At 44.0% G+C, this 21744-nt stretch overlaps 1 protein-coding gene across 1 annotated transcript in view; it reads right to left on the minus strand.

The window, feature by feature from the left end:
* Positions 1–21744, minus strand: part of TRIM71 (tripartite motif containing 71) — a 71682-nt gene that overhangs the window by 7150 nt on the left and 42788 nt on the right. The window contains exons 2-3 of the mRNA XM_025461413.3: positions 15787–15954; positions 2899–3033 (exon numbers count right to left, since the gene is read on the minus strand). Of these exons, the coding sequence (XP_025317198.1) occupies positions 2899–3033; positions 15787–15954 (303 nt within the window). The remainder of the gene's footprint in view (positions 1–2898; positions 3034–15786; positions 15955–21744) is intronic.

Here is a 21744-nt window from a genome sequence, read left to right on the forward strand (position 1 = left end):
GAATCAAGATTGGATTTCCTGCTTTTGAGGAACTGTGATGATGGAAGAGAATACCCTTGCTGAGAGCAAATAAACACAGAAATGTTGAGGGCTAAAGAGGCATCCAGTCTCCAACACGTCACCTTACTCTCCCCTGAATCACATTACATACAAGAGTAGACACAGAGAGAAGAATGAAAAGGGGGCAAAATGCAAATAATCAGTAAATCTGAGTGAAGGATATATGCACCCCTTTTACCATTCCTTTCACTTAGAAACAAAATAGAAAAGCTAAGAACTGAGCACCTCCTCAGCACCTGCTGTTTACTGAGCACCTGCTCTTGTGCCAGGCACTGAAGGTGAATAATGACCAGTACAGAATATGGTCCTTGCCCTCACCAGCAGGACTTGCCCATGGACAAGACTTGCACAGGCCAGTCTTGCGTCCCCCTAAGGGCTGAATTCTCAGCACGACTACAGAGCCTGCCATCTCTTCCTATTCTCCTTTGCTCCACCCCCCTACCTTGCCCCAAGCCCCCACCAAGACAGAGACAGAGAGAGACAGAGAGAGAGATGTGGGGAGGGGGGAGAGAGAAAAGACAGTGTGTGGAGAGAGCGAAGGGATTTGTTGAGATCCTAATTCAAGGTTACAACCTGTACCTCTCCACCCTGCCACACATCCCATCTTCATCTTCTCTGTCCTTCTGTCTTCACAGGGAGCCTAAACCTCAGTCCCCAAATATGGATATAGTAAGTCTTTGGAAACCATTGGCTTGTATAATTTCCAGAGGGGCTCTCAATATCTAAATTGCTGTAATACATAAATCTAAATTGTGACCTGCTCAGATAATTCCCGTTTCTGAGGTTCTCAAACCACATTGCTCTTAGAAATGTGGGATTTTGTCTGACCAATGAAACAGAGCCACTTCTCCATTCTTAAGTATTAAATCTGTACAAGTCCTTCAATTCTAAGTGAGTTCTCCTGTGAAGAGGATAACTGAGTCACCCAGCTGATTTGTGCCATTTTGTAGAGAGAACCAGGACTTCTGAGAGTTCTACTAGTCAGAATGCTACAGAAAGTCTATTTCAGAATAAGGCCCCACTGTTGGGGAGGCCTGGGTTTCAGTTAGATTTTTCCCCTGGGAAGGGGGGTGATGATGTGAGTTTTGACCCATCCATGCTTTTCTGTCCACTCTGGAAGCAGGACCCATGTGCGCAGAGGGCCCATGTGGGGACAGATCAAAGAGAAGCTTTGTCCTTTGGTTTTGCATTGGGCCAAACCTCTGGGCTTTGGTTTGGATTCCTCAGCCAGGTGGTTGCAGCGAGTCCCACTAGGTAGCCAACTCCACTAGAAACCTGTAAGCCACAAGCATGAAGAAGTCCATCTAGATACACAAAATGGGTCACCTGGCACTCAAGTGTCTTTAAGTAACGGGGAATGCAAGAAAATAAGATGTGTAACAAGGAGGTGGCAGGGCAGAGACAGGCAGGAAAGCTTTGCTGCAGGGGGCAGAAAAGTCAGTAAAACAGAGTGGGACTCCCACAGGTTTTGAGCTAAGGTACCATAATAAAAATTAAAGACAAATGGGACTCAGGTGTTCAGAAGGAGTAAGCTTATTTTAGAGGTTATCTGAGAATGAGTTTTTGGAAATGAAGTAAAAACAAAAGTATATTACACAAAGAGACCAACTCTTCTAAATTTGCTTCTCCAAGACTAAAAACTTGCTTTCCAAGCCTTCTGAAAGAGAAGTGCCTTTGGGGAGAGGACAGGAGTCGGCCTCACAGGAGGGAGGGTACCTAAGGTGAGATCTGCAGGAACTCCTATGCACAAAGGCCTTTTCATCAGCAAATCCAGAAGAGCAAGTTTGTGGCAGAGTGCACCAGAGAGCTCTCAGGTTGCATGAAGTGGGCCTCTTTCAGTTATAAGTAACATTCGTGGGTGGCATGAGCCTGGCAGACCACGGGGGCATGTGAATGTCTGGAAGCCATGCCATGCCATGTCCACAAAGGTGCCTGCCTAAAATAAGTGCTGAATTAAATCCTAAGACTTTCTACGCAAGGATTCTTCTCTTCTTGTCAAAAGGCAACTGAGCATATTTCTTGAGGGCAGCAGAGGCAGAAAGCAATTATTTATGAGCTAACTAAATGGAAAAATGCAATGAAAAACCCAACATAGCCTTCCCGAAACAGAGATCCCACCTCTACCTTCACATAGTTTAGAGGATTAAAACGAGCATTCACACACTTAAGTGCACCCTTTAAGTCAGCTATGTATAAAGTCTTATGCATTAAGAGAATGTAATTATATAGCTGAATTCACTTGAGATACTGGTCCCTTCATAGGCACATGCTCCCCTCCCCTCTTTCTGAGGAGGGGGGGATGGTAAGATCATAGAAGAAAATGTTGGGATAAGGACTTGGGTGGGGAAAGCCCACCTACCAGCTGATTTTTACGTGCACAGCACACCAGCACGCTAGGCACTCTTTCCTGCCGCACCAGAAGAAAGGGTGCTCGCTCATTGCCCTCTCAAGTGGGAAGCTGTTTTTCAAGGGGTCAGAAAGTGCAAAATAAGGCAGGACACCCAAAATAAGGATACTTCCTAGCAGCCTGCTTTCATACCAACAGTCTCAATCATGCTCTCGTGTCTCCTTGAGTGTGTGCAACATAAAATCTGAGGTTTCTTCCAGTCCTGGGTACCCGACTACTTCTGAGAAGGCTTCTTGTGGCTGTAGTGCTCAGATGGCATCCACAATGTTATAGGGATCCCTGCACCTGCTGCCAACCAGCTTTATATGTAAAATCTCCAAGTGTTCTAAAGTTAGACATTAGAATCCAGCTAATTAGAATTAGCTGCAGTTCACTGAAAAAGTGCTGGCTAGACCAAGAGGCCCAGGTGGGGGTGGGCAAGCTCCTGTTACCTTCCATAGCAGCTCGCACTCCCGCTCCTCCAGGGCTTTCTTGTGCCTTGCAGTCACAGCTTTGACCTCCGACTGTACCACCTTTGCCTTCATCTCCACCTGCTCCGCCACAGTCTGGGCCTGCTCGATGCTCAGCTGAAAATCAAGAACAAGCTCATGCCATTAGAAGGACTTCCACTCCTCATGCAAAACATTTAAGTCTACTTGTTTCAAATCCAAAAAACTAACACCCTGGGCCCCTAGACCACTTGATCCACTTCCTTGGAAAGAAAGCGGGCACATAGGGAGAGAATGGCATCTGTTGGACATGTAACTGAAGGAGTTGCTGGCAAGTGCTGTGTTTCTTTGTATGGGAAATGGCACCTACACAGTGAATGTCAGGACTATTAAGAGCTGCTCTGACACAGTGAAACCAGTATAGTTGGGATCAATGTGAAATGTACCACTCCCAGCACACGAACCACTTCCCACAGACTTTTCTGGCCTTACTTGTGGCCTGGGAAACCCCCGCAGGCTGGCACAGCGCTCATGTCAAGGTGCAGAACAGCTGCAGGCCAGCAGTTAGCCACCATGTTCCTGTCGAGTCATTACCAACTCAGCTCTTTCCAGCCCGCACCTGCACCAAGCAACACTGGGGATACTGTCTGAGCCACCAAAGAAACCACACGTGCCCTGTGGTCAGCTTGCCAGACTCTCTACGCACCACCACACACCCTACCCTTTACCACCAGCCCTGGGTAAATCATCCAGTTTAATCAGAAGTATTCTTGTTCATAAAAAATTAATCAAGACAGAAGGCCCAGTGTTGTCATTATTAATATTAGATGATGTGTCTTGAAAAGCCACAGGATTTCTTTGATATACTGAGGTATTAAATCAGGGATTCCAAACTGCTGGTGGTGCAACAGTTCTTAGGGTGTATGCTCCAAATCAGGAGGTGCCTAGAGAAGCACAAAGGGTTTGTAACCTGGTTTGAGATCAAGAATTGCTCACGGGTGACCAACCACCAAGTGTGCCCTGGACTAAGGGTTTCCAGCATGTGCAGCACATCTACAACTGAGGCTGTCCAGTCCTCCTAGGAATCAGGCTTCAAACCCTACCTCCACATCCTTTTATCTGCAAGACCCCAGGCAAGTGCCCGGACTTCTGCAATCTTGGCCAATGGGAGAAGATAGAATAATAGATGGAAGACCCAACCTAGCTCGTGTCATACAGGTACAGTCATGTAACTAGGCCTACTCACACTTCCTGACCCATTTTGCTTTTTAAATTGTGATAAAATACATAGAACTAAAATGTACAGTTACTGACATTTAGCACATTCCACCCAGCTCCCAAAAACTTCCATCACTGAAAGGAAGCTTCCATACCCCTTAGGTAGGCCTTCTCCATCTCCCCTCCCTCTCCTCCATTGCAATCATAATGGTTTCTATTCTGGATATTTCACAGAAATGGAATCAGACAATACACTGGCAGCCTTATTTGTATATGAATATGGCTATGATTCGTTTAGCCACTTACAACTAGGAGGCTCCTCACCCCCTTAATTCTCTCAGTCTAGAGGACACGCCAATGGTACAAAAGTCACATCCACATCGCAGGTGCCCCCTCATCACCCATGGTTGCCATAGCTAGGTGCTTATGGTATTCTCTGCCCCATCCCTGTGAATACACGTGTTGCATGGACTGATCTGGAAGGCTCATAGACTATCCATGGGCTGGAATGCCTTCTCTTCCAAATTCACCCGAAATTCTAATCCCAGCTTAGATGCCACTTCCTTCCTGAAACTGGCAATGAAGGACACCTTCCCATGTTTCTGTTCACCTTTACTACCCCAAGTGTCATTACACATCCAACTATTGGGGGGGGGGGGGGCGCGCTACGGGGTTAGGTATATATAGTTCATGATACTTAGCCACTGTTGTAGCAGAAATAATCTCTATATATTTTACACTTGCTCACTTCTACAGCCATAAACATTTATCAAAGCAGTTGTTAACTATATTGTTTTAAACACAGTCTCCCCCAAATTCAGGCTGACTAGTCAAGAGCAGGTCATACCAGATAGTGCAAGTCCTAAATCCAATGACTAAAAATCACGTAAGGTCACATGGAGACAGGCATGTGAAGGGAAGATGGAGGCAGAAATTAGGACTGATGTAGCTAACAAGCCAAGGAAAACCAAGGATTGCTGGAAAAAGCACAGAAAGATTCTTCCCTACAGCCTTCAGAGAGCACAGCCCTGCTGACACCTTGCTTTTGGACTTTTAATACACTAAATTATATGAGAATAAATTCCTATTATTTTAAGTCACCAGATTATAGTAATTTGTTATATCAGCCCTAGGAAACAGTAGCCAACAAACTGAAGCAGATGGAAATACCAAATTACCCAAAGATAAAACAAAAAATTGATCAATCAGTGGATGAATCTAAGCACCTATCCTAATAGACTTGGCAGATTTCAAATGTCTCAGGCAGTCAGGATTGATTTAGAAAACGGGAAAAATCTCATTAGACATATACACAGAGAGGATTTAACGTAGAAAATTGTGGTTGAACAGGAAGTGGAAAACTGCCAGGGCAAAGGGCACTCGCAAGATGAAAGACGGACAGTGCCTGCCATGAACAGCAACCACCCTTGGGCCAGGAGGACACAGAGAAGAGAGGAGGGGTTACAAGTAGAGACTAGGGGTCCATGCCCAGCTCATTCTGGAAGCGGCTGAAGCTGCAAACTGGAACTAATCTCTGCTGCTGGGGTGAAAAAAAATGCTGCTGCTAAGAACAGGAAGCCAAACAAAGAAGGAAGTCCCCTTTCCCAACTTCCGGATATGTGGTTTGAAGTGCTGCAGCCCAGCACCACGTGTGAAAGGGTCGGTTATAATGGAGAGCATAGAAGAAGTGACCCACACATGCTGTCTTCAGATGTGCTGGTAGTAATTAGCACTAGCTGATGTCCAAGTCAATACATGACCAAGGCAACCAAAACTTCGTACACGTATTTCTTAGATTACTCAATGGAAAACACAGGCGGCAAATGCTTTCTATTTATATTGATGCTATATTATATATTGAATGAACTGATTCTCTGTAAATACCAGAAGAAATCAAAGCAACAGGCCTACATTCCTGCAGGGCAAGAACAGGCAGGAGGGTACAGTGACCACCCCCTTGTGTAGCAAGAGGGTCTACACAGCGAATGTCTATTTACCTCCCCCTCCAGTCTCCTAGCCAGGCCTGCTCCCTCGTGTTTCCTGCCAGGTCCCTAGCAGGTCGTTGGGTCTGGAATTCCCGTTCTGCGACAAGAACGGTTTCTTGCATTTTTTAATCAGGTAGAAGGGGTACAAAGCCCTTACTGTGATTTGAGGGATCCCCAAGTGTGCAGGGTTAGGATCATTCCTCGAGTTAAGAGTCATAAGAGCCCTATGTGTGGAGACAAAAAAACAAAGCTTTCTTTTCCAAATCATACGCAGTCAGGCACTGCATTCCAAGATGTATAGACCAGGACCTGCTTAACTAGTTCCCATTATCTAAACAGGGCATTTGAGGGAACCCAGAGGTAGGTGGGGTGTGAAAACAACAGCAGGTAAAAAATGCCGGGTAAATCTCAAAAACAGAAACACAATTTGAAATACAGAGAGAAAATTTAAAAACTACCCACCCAATAAGCACGGGGCTTGAGAAGAAAAATAGAAGTCATCTTTTAGATGTTAATGCTGTGTGCCAGCTGAGCACTGAGTGCTGGCCACTGAGTACAGAGGAAGCAGAGGCCGCCTGGGTTTCACAGGGAAGAGTACGGAAAGTGATGAATGATGTCTGCTTGTGAAAACTGCGGTGGCCAGATGACTGGTGTTGAATACCAGTACGGATAGGGACACACAGGTTGGCTTAGTCTGTTAAGCATCTGACTTCAGCTCAGGTCATTTTCTTTGGGTCCCGGCATGGAGCCATGCATTCAGCTACCCACTCAGTGGGCAGTCTGCTTGTCCCTCTCCCTCTGCCCCTACTCCTGCTCACGCTCTCTTAAATAAATAAAATCTTTAGAAAAAGAAAAGAAAATGTCCTGATAGAACATAACAGAATGCAAATGTCACTCAAAAACTCAGACCACAAAACCACGTATGCGAACTACTGTATTTCACTCTAAAATATAATTTTATCACACTTAATACCCTGAAACTATGATTTATCTTAAGTGTCAATGGGCTTTTCCCTCTGCTAAGTGTATATAAAATAAATGTACATATTACAATCAATGGTGTCTTATGTGTGATAAAGAAATACAGTAATTGGGACGCCTGGGTGGCTCAGCGGTTGAGCATCTGCTTTTGGCTCAGGACGTGATCCTGGAGTTCTGAGATCAAGTCCCGCTTTGGACTCCCTGCATGGCACCTGCTTCTCCCTCTGCTTATGTCTCTGCCTCGCTCTGTGGGTCTCTCATGAATAAATAAAATCTAAAAAAGAAATATAGTAAATGAAAAATCAAGGCACTCTTCGCATGGGCAGCAACTATATTGTTGGTCCTAATTATGGGTATCTCCCCCACCCCAGATCAGTGCACCTTAGGAAATCCTCTAATTACGTTAAGTGGCCAAAATGTTGTACTTCCAAGAAGACTCAAAGTGAAAGTAACAAGATGTTTTCAAAAGCAATAAAAATGAGTAGTCACGCTGAAAACATTTATGAGGTACACTACATCTTTCATGCTTCCTTTGTTGTAGGTAGCTCTGGACCCTCACCAGGATCAATTCTTTTTACAGGAGTAAATAGAAGTAATTGGGAGAATTTACATTTGGGTGCTTTTTTCTAGAACTGAGTCTTTCAAGCTAAATATACACAATAGTGAGTCTTGTAGTCATAACTTAGAAACTGTAGTTCATAGTCAACTGTACATTGGAAAGTTATAATTTAATAATGAATAAATGTCCCTGGTTGAAGAAAGGGACTGGAGGTCCCGAAAGTATTTTCTAAACAAAAGCTAGTTAAAGGAAATGAAAACATACAAATCCCAAGTTGTACTGAGTTCAGATATATTGTAAAAGGTCACTGATACTCAAGGAAGGTGGTGTAAAGTTTCTAAGAACTTATATCTGCCTGCAGATTTGGTCTGGCGAGTGTCCTTTAATTTTGGGATATGTCCACGCATTTTCATCTGGTCCAAAGGAAGCTCCAATCTGTGCTACCCAAGCACGGTGCCCAAGGAGAAATGAAGGATGCCAGGCCAATCAAGAGCCCTTCCCTGAAATTTTACAAATGGAGGTGCCAACCTCTCCCTCCACCCCAAAAGAGGAAAGGAGAGGAAAAAGGAAAATGCTTCCCTGAGGAAGGCTTGCTTGAACAATGCAAGACTGAAGAGATATCCATGTATGCCAATCATGTTCAATAGCAAGAATGAGGTCACCATGGAGAGAGGCAGAGTTAAGTGACAGAGTACTGGCATCAGGGTCTGAGTCCCTGGACACCTGAAGCCTGATCCATCTATATTCTCCTACCCAGTCACCTGAGACTATTCATCTCCTTTCATTCAACCACCACCAAGCATCCTAATTAAGAGAGCATGGGGGAAACGTTAATTAGGTCATGGCATATTAAAGTTCTTCAACCATTTTTCTTCACCTTTCCATACATTTATGTGTGAATGTACAAGAAGGGAGGGTAGGTGTGAACTGCGACCCCAAATGAGAGGTAACCATCAGTTTTGGATTCAAACCGCAATTCCTCTACTCATTGTTAGTGTGACTTCTGGAGGGTTACCTAATCTCTTTTAAGCAAAGTTTTGCAAAATGGAAAGCATGACACCCAAACCCCAGGCATTATTTACAGAAAATGCCTGTTGCAATGTGCTCAGTAGACAGGGACTCTTAATTCTTGCTGATGAAAAGAGAAGGCCTATGGTTAAGTTAATGAGATCTGGGATCTTAGGCACAGCAACTAAATTTTGTGCTTCCATTTTCCTATCTGTAAAAGTAATTTCTAATAAAAACAATGTCTTCTTGATCTACTTCCTGGGCTGGTTTACATTAATTCATATAAAATAGACATTCTCCGCATTCCTCATGGCAAGGAGTTCCTGCAGGTTACGTGGTCAACAAGTGATCAAACAAAAAAAGTCAGGGAACCAAAGTAGTGCAGAAAGTCTAAAAGTAATTTACATTTTCATTTACAAAACTTAAGAAAATTATGCTTAGTCATCAACTCAGCACTCCTAATTTTTAAAAAATATATATATTTATTTTTTCATGAGAGACAGAGAGAGAGAAAGAGAGAGAGAGAGGCAGAGACACAGGCAGAGGGAGAAGCAGGCTCCATGCAGGGAGCCAGATGCGGGACTCAATCCTGGGTCTCCAGGATCCCGCCCTGGGCTGAAGGCAGCGCTAAACAGCTGAGCCACCAGGGCTGCCCAGCACTCCTAACTTTTTGCTAAATGGTACAGTATCACTCTTGTTTAACATGAAGAGTTTTTTTAACCAGGTAAACAACTTACGTTCAATAAGGGACTCGTCACCCTTATCATTATTATTTACTTTATACTAATATCAGATGAAAAGTAACAGAAAGGTCGATCTTATTTATTTTTTATTTATTTATTTATTTATTTATTTATTTATTTATTTATTTATTTATTTATTGTCTATCTTATTTAAGGCTATAATGAACATGGATAAAAACTCCCCTGAAAATGGCTAAAATAAATACCACAGGAAAACAACGCTGGTTAAGATGTGGAGAAAGGAAGGGGAACCCTCTTAAACTGTTGGTGGGAATGCAAGCTGGTGTAGTCACTCTGAAAAACTGTATGAAGGTTCCTCAAAAAGTTAAAAATAGGGGCGCCTGGGTGGCTCAGTGGTCTGCCTTTGGCTCAGGGTGTGATCCTGGGATCAGGATCAAGTCCCACATCAGGCTCCTTGCATGGAGCCTGCTTCTCCCTCTGCCTATGTCTCTGCCTCTCTTTCTGGGTCTCTCATGAATAAATAAATAAAATCTTTAAAAAAACTTTTTAAAAAGTTAAAAATAGAACTGACCTATGATCCAACAATCCAATTCTAGGAATTTACCTAAAAGAAAAATACAGGGAACCCTGGGTGGCGCAGCGGTTGAGCGCCTGCCTTTGGCCCAGGGCGCGATCCTGGAGACCCGGGATCAAATCCCACGTCGGGCTCCCGGTGCATGGAGCCTGCTTCTCCCTCTGCCTGTGTCTCTGCCTCTCTCTCTCTCTCTCTCTCTCTCTCTGTGACTATCATAAATAAAAAAAATTAAAAAAAAAAGAAAAATACAGAGGGTACACATGAACCCTGAGGTATATAGCTGCATTATCAACAATAGCCAAATATGGAAAGAGCCCAAATGTCCACCAACTAATGAATGGATAAAAGGTGTGTGTGTGTGTGTGTGTAATGGAATATCACTCAGCTACCAAAAAAGAATGAAATCTGGCCACATTCAACAATACAGATGGAGCTAGAGTATGTCATGTTAAGTGAAATAAGTCAAAGAAAGACAAATATTGTATGACTTCCACTTAAATGTGGAATTTAACAAAACAGATGAACATAAAGGGGAAAAAGGCAAACCAAAAAATAGACTTTTTTCAACATTTTTAAGATTTATTTACTATTTGTTTGACACAGGAGACAGAGCATAAGCAGGGGAACAGCACAGGGAGGAGAATCAGACACCCTACTGATCAGGGAGACTGATGCAGGGCTGCACCCCAGAACCCTGAGATCATGACCTGAGCCAAAGGCAGATACCTAACCAACTTAGCCATCCAGGCACTGAAGAAACAGACTCACAGAGAACAAACTTGAGGGTTGCTGAAGGGGAGGTGGCTAAGAGGATGGGCTAGATGGGTGATTAAGGACAGCACTTGTGGTGTGGACTGGGTGTTGTACGTTAAGTGATGAATCACTGAATCCTAAACCTGAAAATAGTACTATACTGTATGTTAACAAACTGGAACTTAAAAACTTGGAAGGAAAAAAACAAAACTCCCCCTTGCAACTGATGTGGAAGACTGGATTTGGGCCAATGGATTTAAGTGTTGTGCAAGCCATCTGGGAATACTCAATAAAAGGTGGGAGAATGCCTGTTTCCTTTCAATGGTCCAGAATATAGATGTGCTATCTTGTGTTCCATCAGCCATTTGTGGCCATAGGGATGAATGTTAAATACATTTCTATTTCCTCTCATAATCTTTTTATGCATTGTTTAACTGTTTTTTTGTGATTTTTCCTGAGCTAACTTCAGGGTTTGCTAATTTTGGTTAACACTGTTTTGTAATGTGATCACAAACATTTTATAAGTTTAAGGGGCTAAAAAAACCCCAATTCCTGTTCTTGACCATCCATGCCTTGGCCTTGCAGATTCCTACAAGAGGCCCTTCCATATGTGAAGTTCCAGATATTTTTCAAAACAGGTTAGCCCACCCACAAAGATTAAGCGTGGTATACATACTTACTTACCAAAAATAGAACTCTCTAGTGTCTTTTTAATTGGTTTAACTGCTCAGTTTGCATTAAGTGGTTGGACTGTCCTTTGGAAGGTGTTTGCATCTCTTTCATTCCTTTATCTGCTTGTGCTTTCCTTCCTAAAAATAGTGCTTACCTATTATGATCTTCTCAGAACAACTATTTCTCTACCCCATTTCTACTTTTTACTTTTTTTTTTCCCCCCTTAAAGCTGGTCCCATGCTGGGCTCCAATCCAGGACACTCAGGAAGATTGACAAGGAGTCAGGCACTGTGGCTCAGGTCGGGATTCAGGGGTCCCTGCAAGGAGCCTGCTTCTCCCTCTGCCTATGTCTCTGCCTACCTCTGTGTCATACATACATACATACATAAAAATCTTACCCAAAAAAGAGGCGCTTAACCAACTGCCTTTGGCTCAGGTCATGATCCTGGAGTCCCAGGATGGAGCCCCACGTGGGGAGTCTGTTTCTCCCTCACCCTCTCCTCCTCCCACTTGTACTTACTCTCTCAAATAAATAAAATCTTTTTAAAAAATGGTAATAATATGCCCAAGTTCTTGGGGCTCCTGGTTGGCTCAGTCAGAAGAACATGAGATTCTTGGGACACGGGGTGGCTGAGTCTCTGTCTTCAGCCCAGCATGTCATCCTGGAGTCCCAGGATGGGGTCCCCCATCAAGCTCTCGCCAGGGAGCCTCCTCTCTCAGCCTATCTCTCATGAATAAATAAATAAAATCTTTAAAAAGAAGAATAAGAACAGCAAAAACAACATCATCATGAGAATCTTGATCACGGGGTCATGAATTCAACCCCGTGTTGGGTATAAAGGTTACTTAAGGTTACTTAAAAATTTGGGGGGAAAATGCACAGGTTTCTTGTATCCCATATAATCTTAGAATGCTTTTGCGTCTCTGGGTATTTTAACATATATATCCACTTTCAGTTTGGGTTTCTCTTTTGTTTAAATACTGGCCCCCTCCTTTCCATGCAATATTCCTTTAACCTAGTTTGGTTTTTATTCTGGTATTTGCTACAATTTAAATCTATTTTATATATATATATATATATATATATATATATATGCCTTTATCACCTCTTATTTAGTGTGATGCCTTCTTAAGTTATTAGCAGAAGTAAAGCCTATTTCCAGGATATATACTGTTTCTTGGATCTGCCAATTTGCCAATACAAACAAGCAGCACCTAAAAGCTCCCGAATGATATGTTTATTCAGTATTACTATTTTTTTTTAAAGATTTTTTTATTTATTCATGAGAGACAGAGAGAGAGAGAGGCAGAGATACAGGCAGAGGGAGAAGCGGGCTCCATGCAGGGAGTCCGACGTGGGACTCGATCACGGGGCCCCGGGATCACTCTCTGAGTCAAAGGCAGACGCTCAACCACTGAGCCACCCAGGCGTCCCAGATTACTATTTTTTTATTATTATTCAGTATTACTATTAAGAGTAAATGAACAGGTTGAGGACAGTTTCTTAGACCAGTGACTTCCGACTCAAACTTGTGATTTAAATGTTCCTTGAAAAGGAAATCAGAATCTCTTTTTACCCTGTGATCAGAATTATTCTGTATTTTGGTTAAATGGATTTAGTGATTTAAAGGGTGGAGGAGGGCTGTGTGGCACCAATTATATGTATTTTTTAAAATAACTTATCACTCCCCCAAAATTTTATTGTAATTGCCTGTGTTCCTCCTTCCTTCCCCAGTTTGCAGAAACCAGTCTTCTGATATATTCTTTAATATAAAAGCTATAAATGGCAGCATAAAAATTATATGGTTGGGTCCTTTACCTCATTAACATTTTAATCAACTGCAAGGGAAAAAAAAAAAAAATCAAGGACCTGAAGCACCATACACTCAAAGCTGTGTCTGTTCCTGGCATTTCAAGGTCACTTCTTTACCCTGTGGGGAACCTCTCAAAATCTCAGAATTTGTCATCTTGAGTGACCAAAGGAGAAAACACCTGTGGATTCACATACAAGTCTTATTATCTCTTTATATCAATAAACAAAAGCGTGCCCTGTACTAGATGGTGGCTGTCTTTTCCAGTGTCTTCTAGATGGCTTTTAGAGGAGTCCCTGAGACAGAACTCTACACAACCTTTCAGAACTGTATTATCCCTTAATAAAGCAAAGGCTCAGTTAAATATTCACTTAACACATGCAAACTCCTCTCCATTCTCAATGAGTTTCAATGACACACAACTGAGTGTCCAGACCCCTAGAAGGAATCCATTTGCAAAACACTAGCTCACAATGAAAAGTGGGTCATACCCACTCTGACTTTGGAGACAGAGCTTGTTTCTAAGGCTCTCATGGGAACAAACTGGTTCTTCAGGCAAGGATTTTTGAGCAAAACTAACTTGTTCTCAATCTTTACTTCAATTTCTCTTTCCCCACAAAGGCATGTGTTGGCATCAGAGTGAAAGCAGAGGGAAAGAAGGCTGTGTTTTTTCTATCAACATCAAGAGGAGTTCCTTCTTAACAGGTACGAAGGCCTCATTAGAGGGCCCCCAGATAATCTTAGGAATGGTCAGTGTGTTGAGAAACTGACAAGAACACCCAGACAGAAATGGGTAGCCAATCATGCCTTAATCTTCAGATCATTGGGCGAATGTAGGTTCTGAAGAATTATAACCAAGAGCCACAAAAGAGTACCCTTCCTGCCTCCCACACACTCTTAATTACACAAGGACTTCTAGAAGTTAATTCATAACTGATGCAATTGATGTTCAGCAGATGTAGCTGGATGTGGCCATACAAACTGAGCCTTCCACCTCAGCCCAGGTATCCCACCTGCCACTTGGCTCCTCTACCCATCAGGCACAGTACAGTAGTACCAACTGACATTTGAGTTTCATCCCAAGGTTCTTTTCACTACTCATACGGCAGACCCTCAGCTAACACTGACTGTGTTTGCTGTAGAAAGATAAGCCCTGCAGACAAATTTTCTGCACGTCTACTTTCTTTCCTCTCCACAGAAAATTGAAATTTCTACTTCCTTGAGATTTCATCATTTTAACCACAGATCTCTCCTTAAGCCTCTAGCAATTCTCTCAAACACGTTTTAGAGACCCCTGAGTGTTCTCAACCTCCAAGGACAGAAAGGGGTTAATAACATTATACCACAACCTGGGTGGCAGAACTCAGACACAGCAGGTCTTTAAGCTCACCCAGGTGATACTGACAGCAGCCAGAGTCCAGGAGACACCAGCAGGGTAAGGCAATTAATCGACGAGTCCTAATGGTAGTGGGAAGCCATAGACCATTTCATCCACGGGGACAAGTTCACCGAAATAGAACAGAAATAAAATAGAACCATGCACTAGCAGGGATGCTGGCAAGCAATGATTTAAGAGCAACCAAGAGCCACTCTAAAGGCATACAAAAGAAAGCAGACAACTCTGGCATAAGAATATGCCAGAATTAGTCACTGCAGAAACAGATTCTCAAATCTCTAATTATATGACTTAAATATCTGATGGTCTGACTCTTCAGAAAGACTACTTCACTATCATGCATAGGAATGTGATAGTTGCTGAGAAACTTGCTAACACCCAAAACCATTCATCCGCCCCTTCAATAGAACACAGGATCCATTTTTCACCATTTCAAAAAAAAAAAAAAAAATCTTATTTTTTTTAAAAACAATTCACATATTCAAATACTCTTCAGAATGTCATTAGCAGTTTCCCATTCAATTTTTCCTCTAACGATTAGCAATGTTTCCTGGCTTTCAAGCTTTATCCTAGGAGACAAAAACACATCCCATGATTTTTTTTCTTTTCCTAAAACCCTGTCACCTGGACCAGACAAGAAGATTGTAAATGAATTTAGTCATGCCATCACTTAACTGTAAAAGAACTCTGCTATGTCCCAAAGTTACACCTAACCCAAAACGGATGGGGACTCAACAGAAACACAAGGTCTCAGTTACCAGGTGGTGGCTTTATTACTTAGAAAGAATTTGAGATAAACTTCTGTTGCTCACTGATTGCTCACCTATAAATAAATAAATCTGAGCAGCAGAGATATCTCTCTTGAAAGCATTAAGTAGCCAGTCTTCCTGCAGTCCCGGCTGAGGTATGCTGATGCCCACCTCTCTTGGGGAGAGGTCTGGAGGAGAAGCAGGCTGATGGCGTGGTGGGGGCCCAGCCTCAGTGTCCACAACAAGCCCTGACTGGCTAGTCACCTTCAGCCACACCCCTCTCATCTTCGCAAACCCTCCACCTGCCCCCAAGGGATTACTGCTGGGTGGATGTCACATGAGCTCATTGGTTCATTGTTCCATGGCCCCCACACACTGGAACCTGCCCAGTAATCTACACATGCCATCTGAAAGGGAGTGGGAAAGGTTTTATGTGCAAGAAAGAACAAGGAAAGCAGATGAAAGGCAGAGAAACACTGACCTGGATTGCCTGGCGGCCCTGCTGTGCGTCAGCCAGCAGCTGGATGGTAAGTGCCCGCGAGTCCTGCAGCGCCTCCTGGAGGTAGATGAAGCTGTGGCCCCCATGCCGGCCCATTGTGCACTCACGACAGATGGGCACTGAACAAGTGTCACAGTACAGGTGCAGCACCTGCGGACCAGAGAGGAGACAGGCATTATTAATCAGAGATTTGGGACTAGTGGGGGGGGGGGCAGCCATGGGGGTGCTCTGTGGATTCCAGAGCCTCAGCCAACTGCTTCCAATTTAACAAACACACCCCTACAGAAATAGGGAGCACTTCAATGTGAGCACAGCATGCCCTCCTTCCCACCCCCTCTGCCCCAAAAATCAAAGAAAAAAATAACCAATTCCTCTATCCACTCCAGTTTCGTTCAGACCTATAACTGAGACACTCCAAAGGCAAAGAGGAAACAAAACAATTCTCCTGGCATAAGAGATTTTCCCTATATCTCCCATTAATTACCTAGAAAAGTTTTAAGGTTATATTTCCCTGGTCTGAGATTGGTGGCCCAAATGAAAGAATACACCAGAAAAATCTGTCTTGCCACCCGTGTCTGATTCTGTGAAAGGAGGTTAGGAGCCAGTATTAATCACCCTCACACCACAGCGTGCAGCCACCCTCCAATCAAGGAGATTAGTGCAAAGTGCAAACCATGGTTCTCCCAGGCACTCAAGCTACAGGCTTAAGCTTCTGGAAAGAAGGCAAAAAGCTAGTGGTAAGGTCAGCCAGCTTCTTGTCTTTCTTCTTCCTGCCAAGTCGTTCCAAGGAGTTGACCCTGAGAGGCAGCCCATGCTGACAGACCGCTTTATGTGATGTTCTGTATTTCCTGGGGCCCAGCATGCTGGGAGGCAGAAGGGTTGGCACAACCTCCACCTGCTGATAAATGAGAAGCTCTTAAGAGTGAAAGCTCCTTGGCACAGAAACTGTGCCAGTCTGGTTGCATCCCTCCAGAGCAGAGCACTTAGCACCACTCTCTGTAAATGTTTGCTGGACTGCTTTCAAGAGCAGGGCTTAAATTTGCTGCTGGTATACCTGGGTGTGAGCAAAAGCCAACCAACATGCAACAGGCAGAGAAGCGGTGTCCAAGGGGCAGTTTTCCTATACAGAATATGCTTAATCCCCAGAGGAAGACAAGAGGTCATGTCGTCTTAGGGCCACACAGCAAGCAAGGGCAGAAGTGGGGGGCCAACATAAGCCTTGTGGAGAGCTGGTTCCAAGATATGCCTGACACCAGCTCTTCACCAGAGCACTAAGCACCTTAACTCAGTAAGGTGGAATAAGTCCTGTATGGGAGACTTGAGGCAAGGTGATTCCATGTCGCACAGTAGAGGAGCTCACCCTGGCCCAGGAGCAGACAGTGTTACAGGACACAGAGATGGGGAAGGAGGGCTCCAATGTTTCCAACAGGAAGACCCACACAGAAAGGGCCCTGGGTAGAAGTGAGAATGTTGCATCTCTTCTCTTCAGGTTATTTTAAAGATTTATTTATTTGAAAGCATATGCTAGCTCAAATAAATGAGTGGGGAGAGAATCTCAAGCAGATTCCTCATTGAGCAGAGCCGCAACGAAGTGAGATCACAACGTGAGCCCAAACCAAGAGACAGACGTCCAACCAGCTGAGTGACCCAGGTGCTCCCCATTTACATTATCTTATTAACTAACCAACACATTGGAAGAGAGCGTGTCCACTAGAAAATAAACTCAGGGACACCTGGGTGGCTCAGGGGTTGGGTGCCTGCCTTCGGCCCAGGGCCTGATCCTGGAGTCACGGGATCGAGTCCCACATGGGGGTCCTTTCAGGGAGCCTGCTTCTCCCTCTGCCTGTGTCTCTGCCTCTCTCTCTCTCTGGGTCTCTCATTAATAAATAAATAAAATCTTAAAAAAAAAAAAAGAAGAAAAAAGAAGAAACTCAGAGCTCAGTCAGGGAAGCAGGCCTACTCCACTCAGGGTTCAGGGCATTCAAAGTGATCCTGCATGGGTTAGTCTAATTCTCTGGAACTTTTGGATTCACAAATAGGGGGAAGATTTAGGATATGATGTTCCTATTTCTAAGAAATGGTTCTGATATGGAAAAGTTTTATGGACCCTGTTTTATAGGAGGGAAATGGGACCAGGTTTGTGACTGGACTCGGACCCTTTGTCCAATGCAGTGCTTCCCCAGGAACCTTGGGAGACTGAAATTTGGGGATGGTAATTTGCCTTCAAGACCAATAGTGTTTGGGGGAGGGAGAGGATCTTAGGCAAGCTCCACACTCAGCCCAGATCCGGCCTGCTGCTGGGCTAGATCCCATGACCCTGAGATCATGACCTGAGCTGAAATCAAGAGTCGTATGCTTAACCAACTGAGCCACCCAGGGGCCCCATGACCAATAGCATTTTAAAATAGGTTCACCTTTTAGAGATGATCTAATCTTTCTAATCTGATAAAGCTAAAATTCTCAAGCTAACTTTCAATGCTAAACTGGAAAAACTTAGGAGAAATTCTTAGTCTCTTTTCATAATGTGGTGCTAAAGCAACCCCTGCTCCCGTTTCAACAACTCAACCTCATGCTTCCATCTGTGCAAGCATAACCACTCTCACTTATACAGTGAGTGGGAAGAACCTGAGGCTGTTAGCCCCAGCTTGGCACCATCTGGCCACGAAGCCATCTATCCAATCACCTGACTGAGTTTGTCTCATATATGAAACACAAGGGTTCTGGCTAGGTGCCTCAGGAGACCACTTTCATCCATAAAATCCCAGGAACCCTATTCTCAGGAACCCAACACCAGAAACCAAAAGGCTTTAAAATAATCCTAGGCTAAGCAAGGAAGCCAGGCACCAATTGTGTAACTACAAGGGACAACGGTAATTTTTCCAGGTTTTAGGTTTTTATAATCCAGAGCCTGGATGATGTTGTACATAGGAGATACCTTGCAAATAGTTAAGTTTTAAAGCATTCTGCAGAGGAAGTAGCCAGAAAAGAAATCCTGGTCATAACAGGTAGCAACAGGGTACCCACAGCCCCTGGCACTGGGCCACTCTCAATACCTATCCCTGAGAGCCCAGATATCTCCAAAGTGGGCAGTGGGGTCCTCTGGATGCAATCCTGCCTGGCATCACTTCACAGAGGATTGATGCAGCTCTAAGTGCCTAGAACACTTACAACATTATCACACTGTAATTTTGGAGGTGCCAGTACTCTGCAGTTCCAGGAGGACAACAGGGTCATCACAGAGGTGCTAGGGGACACCCACATAGTTGATAATAAAAAGCTATGGGTGAGTAAAACAGCATAGTCCCAGTAGTGCTTATAATGAATAAACGATGAACTTTTTAAATAAAAAGGCCCTAAAACTGAAAATATGGCCAATTTTTATACACCGTCTAGCTAAAGCTGGCATAAACCTTTGGGAAGATTTCAAGTTCTACTTAGAAACTCCACATCATCTACGTGCAATTTCTAAGGTCAAAAACCCACAATTTTAGAGCCTGTGATAACACAGATAATAGGTAAGGGTGCACGTGGGTGCAATTCTCTCTGAAATAGCTGGAAGATTATTTGTTTATTTATTAAAGATTATTTATTCATGAGACACACACAGGCTTCCCGTGCGGGAACTCGATCCCAGAACTCCGGGATCCCAGAACTCCGGGATCCCAGAAGTCCAGGATCCCAGAACTCTGGGATCACATCCTGAGCCAAAGGCAGATGCTCATACGCTGAGCCACCCAGGCATCCTGGAAGATTTTTTTTTTTTAATTTTGATTTATTTATGATAGTCACACACAGAGAGAGAGAGAGAGAGAGAGAGAGAGAGAGAGGCAGAGACATAGGCAGATGGAGAAGCAGGCTCCATGCACCGTGGGATTCTATCCCGGGTCTCCAGGATTGCACCCTGGGCCAAAGGCAGGCGCTAAACTGCTGCACCACCCAGGGATCCCTGGAAGATTATTTTAAATGAAAAAACTGGAACCCACGTCCTCCAAAGGGCTAGAAATGTGGCAGAGGCCATGAACTGCAGCTCCGGAAAGCTGGGGAAGGAGTGGTCCTCTGGCGGCAGGAATTCCAGGGCCTGGAGCTGCCTGTTTGGGGCTTCCCAGGCAGATGCACAACACGCCCCCCTCCATCCCCCCCTCCTCCTTTGCTTGGCGACAATCTGGCTGCCCCAGCTGAAAGGAGCAGGCTGACCTCTGACCTTCCAAGTGACCACCCTCTTCCCTGCCCCCAGCTTTCAGAAAGCCCCACCCACTGCCTTCCTCTCCCATAATTTCTAAAATACCAGGCAGAGACAAAGACCTAGGAATGTGGGCCCAGCAGGAGAGGAAGGAGGGAGGTTAAAGAAAAAATAAATAAATAAAAATACCAAGCAGGCAGGTTTACCTTAGCCAGGATCTAAATAAAGTGCTTTATTAATGAACAAGACTGTGTATGTGTTTCTGGAATCTACTTTTTATACTACCTGAGATGAAACAAAGAAAACACACACACACCCAGGGGACTCCTATTAGAGCACCGTGCATCTGAAAGAATGAGCTTCCAGTTTAAAATACAACTAACCACATCACTAAAGAATGTAAACTGAAAGGATGGAGGGGCTACTCCTCATCGAAATGCCCCAACAAACCGAAATGTATCAACTGCTGTACATTTACATTGGAGATTTCTTTCACATCCCTTAAAACAACTGGGGACATATGGCCTCCCACAAACTCAGGCCTGAACAAAAGGAGGTCACCACGCACGCAAAGGGGGTTCTAAGCCTCCCACTACAGAAATGAATTGGAGGATGGCGGGTGACAACCAAAAGCCTTACCTGCATAAGCCACCCTGCATGCTATTAAAAAAAAAAAAAAAATTAAACCAACTTCAAGGAGTAGAGTCGAGCCAGTCTGAAACTAAGCCTATTCAATAACCTCAAAACCAGCTTTTACATGATTTAGGGAAAATATACAGAATGCCAATGCTCCAAAACCAAGTTCAAATCTGGAGTCCCCCCTGCATCTCTGGCCACGTGCTGATACAGAGCTGTGACCTGGGGGCCATGGAGAAGAGGGGAACGAAAGAATCTCTACCAGCTGCACGCACAATCACTACCACCACCTCAAATCGGCAGAATCATAGCTGAGGATGAGTTAATGTGGCCGGGGCGGGGCGTGTGCTGAAGCATTTAAAAAAATGTTTTAGGGGATCCCTGGGTGGCGCAGCAGATTGGCGCCTGCCTTTGGCCCAGGGCGCGATCCTGGAGACCCGGGATCGAATCCCACGTCGGGCTCCCGGTGCATGGAGCCTGCTTCTCCCTCTGCCTGTGTCTCTGCGCCTGTGTGTGTGTGTGTGTGTGTGTGTGTGTGTGTGTGTGTGTGTGTGTGATGACTATCATAAATAAATAAAAAATAAAAAAAAATGTTTTAGGAGGGTGCCTGGCTGGCTCAATTGGTAGGGCATGCAACTCTTGATCTCGGGATTAGGAGTTCTAGCCCCACATTGGTGTAGAAATGACATAAAAATAAAATCTTAAAAAAAAAAATACTAGGGAACACATATGCATTTTTAGTGCAAAACGATGTAAGTACAAAGTTTTTTTTTTTTACAAATAGTTTTTAAAATCTCCCAATTTCTCACTTGTTTCTTTTTTATGTAACCATCTAAAAATATGTTACATTCTATGCATATGTAAATTTTTAAAAATTTTTTATTTATTCATGAGAGACACACACAGAGAGAGAGGCAGAGACACAGGCAGAGAGAAGCAGGCTCCATGCAGGGAGCCCGACGTGGGACTCGATCCCGGGACTCCAGATCATACCCTGGGCTGAACGCAGGTGATAAACCACTGAGCCACCCAGGCTGCCCATATGTAAATTTTTAAAAAGACACAAATAGGAATATATTTTGTCAGCCTTTTTCACTTAACTATATTTACTTGGAGAATGTTCT

Source organism: Canis lupus, chromosome 23 (genome assembly GCF_003254725.2).
Source record: "Canis lupus dingo isolate Sandy chromosome 23, ASM325472v2, whole genome shotgun sequence".
Classification (NCBI taxonomy): domain Eukaryota; kingdom Metazoa; phylum Chordata; class Mammalia; order Carnivora; family Canidae; genus Canis; species Canis lupus.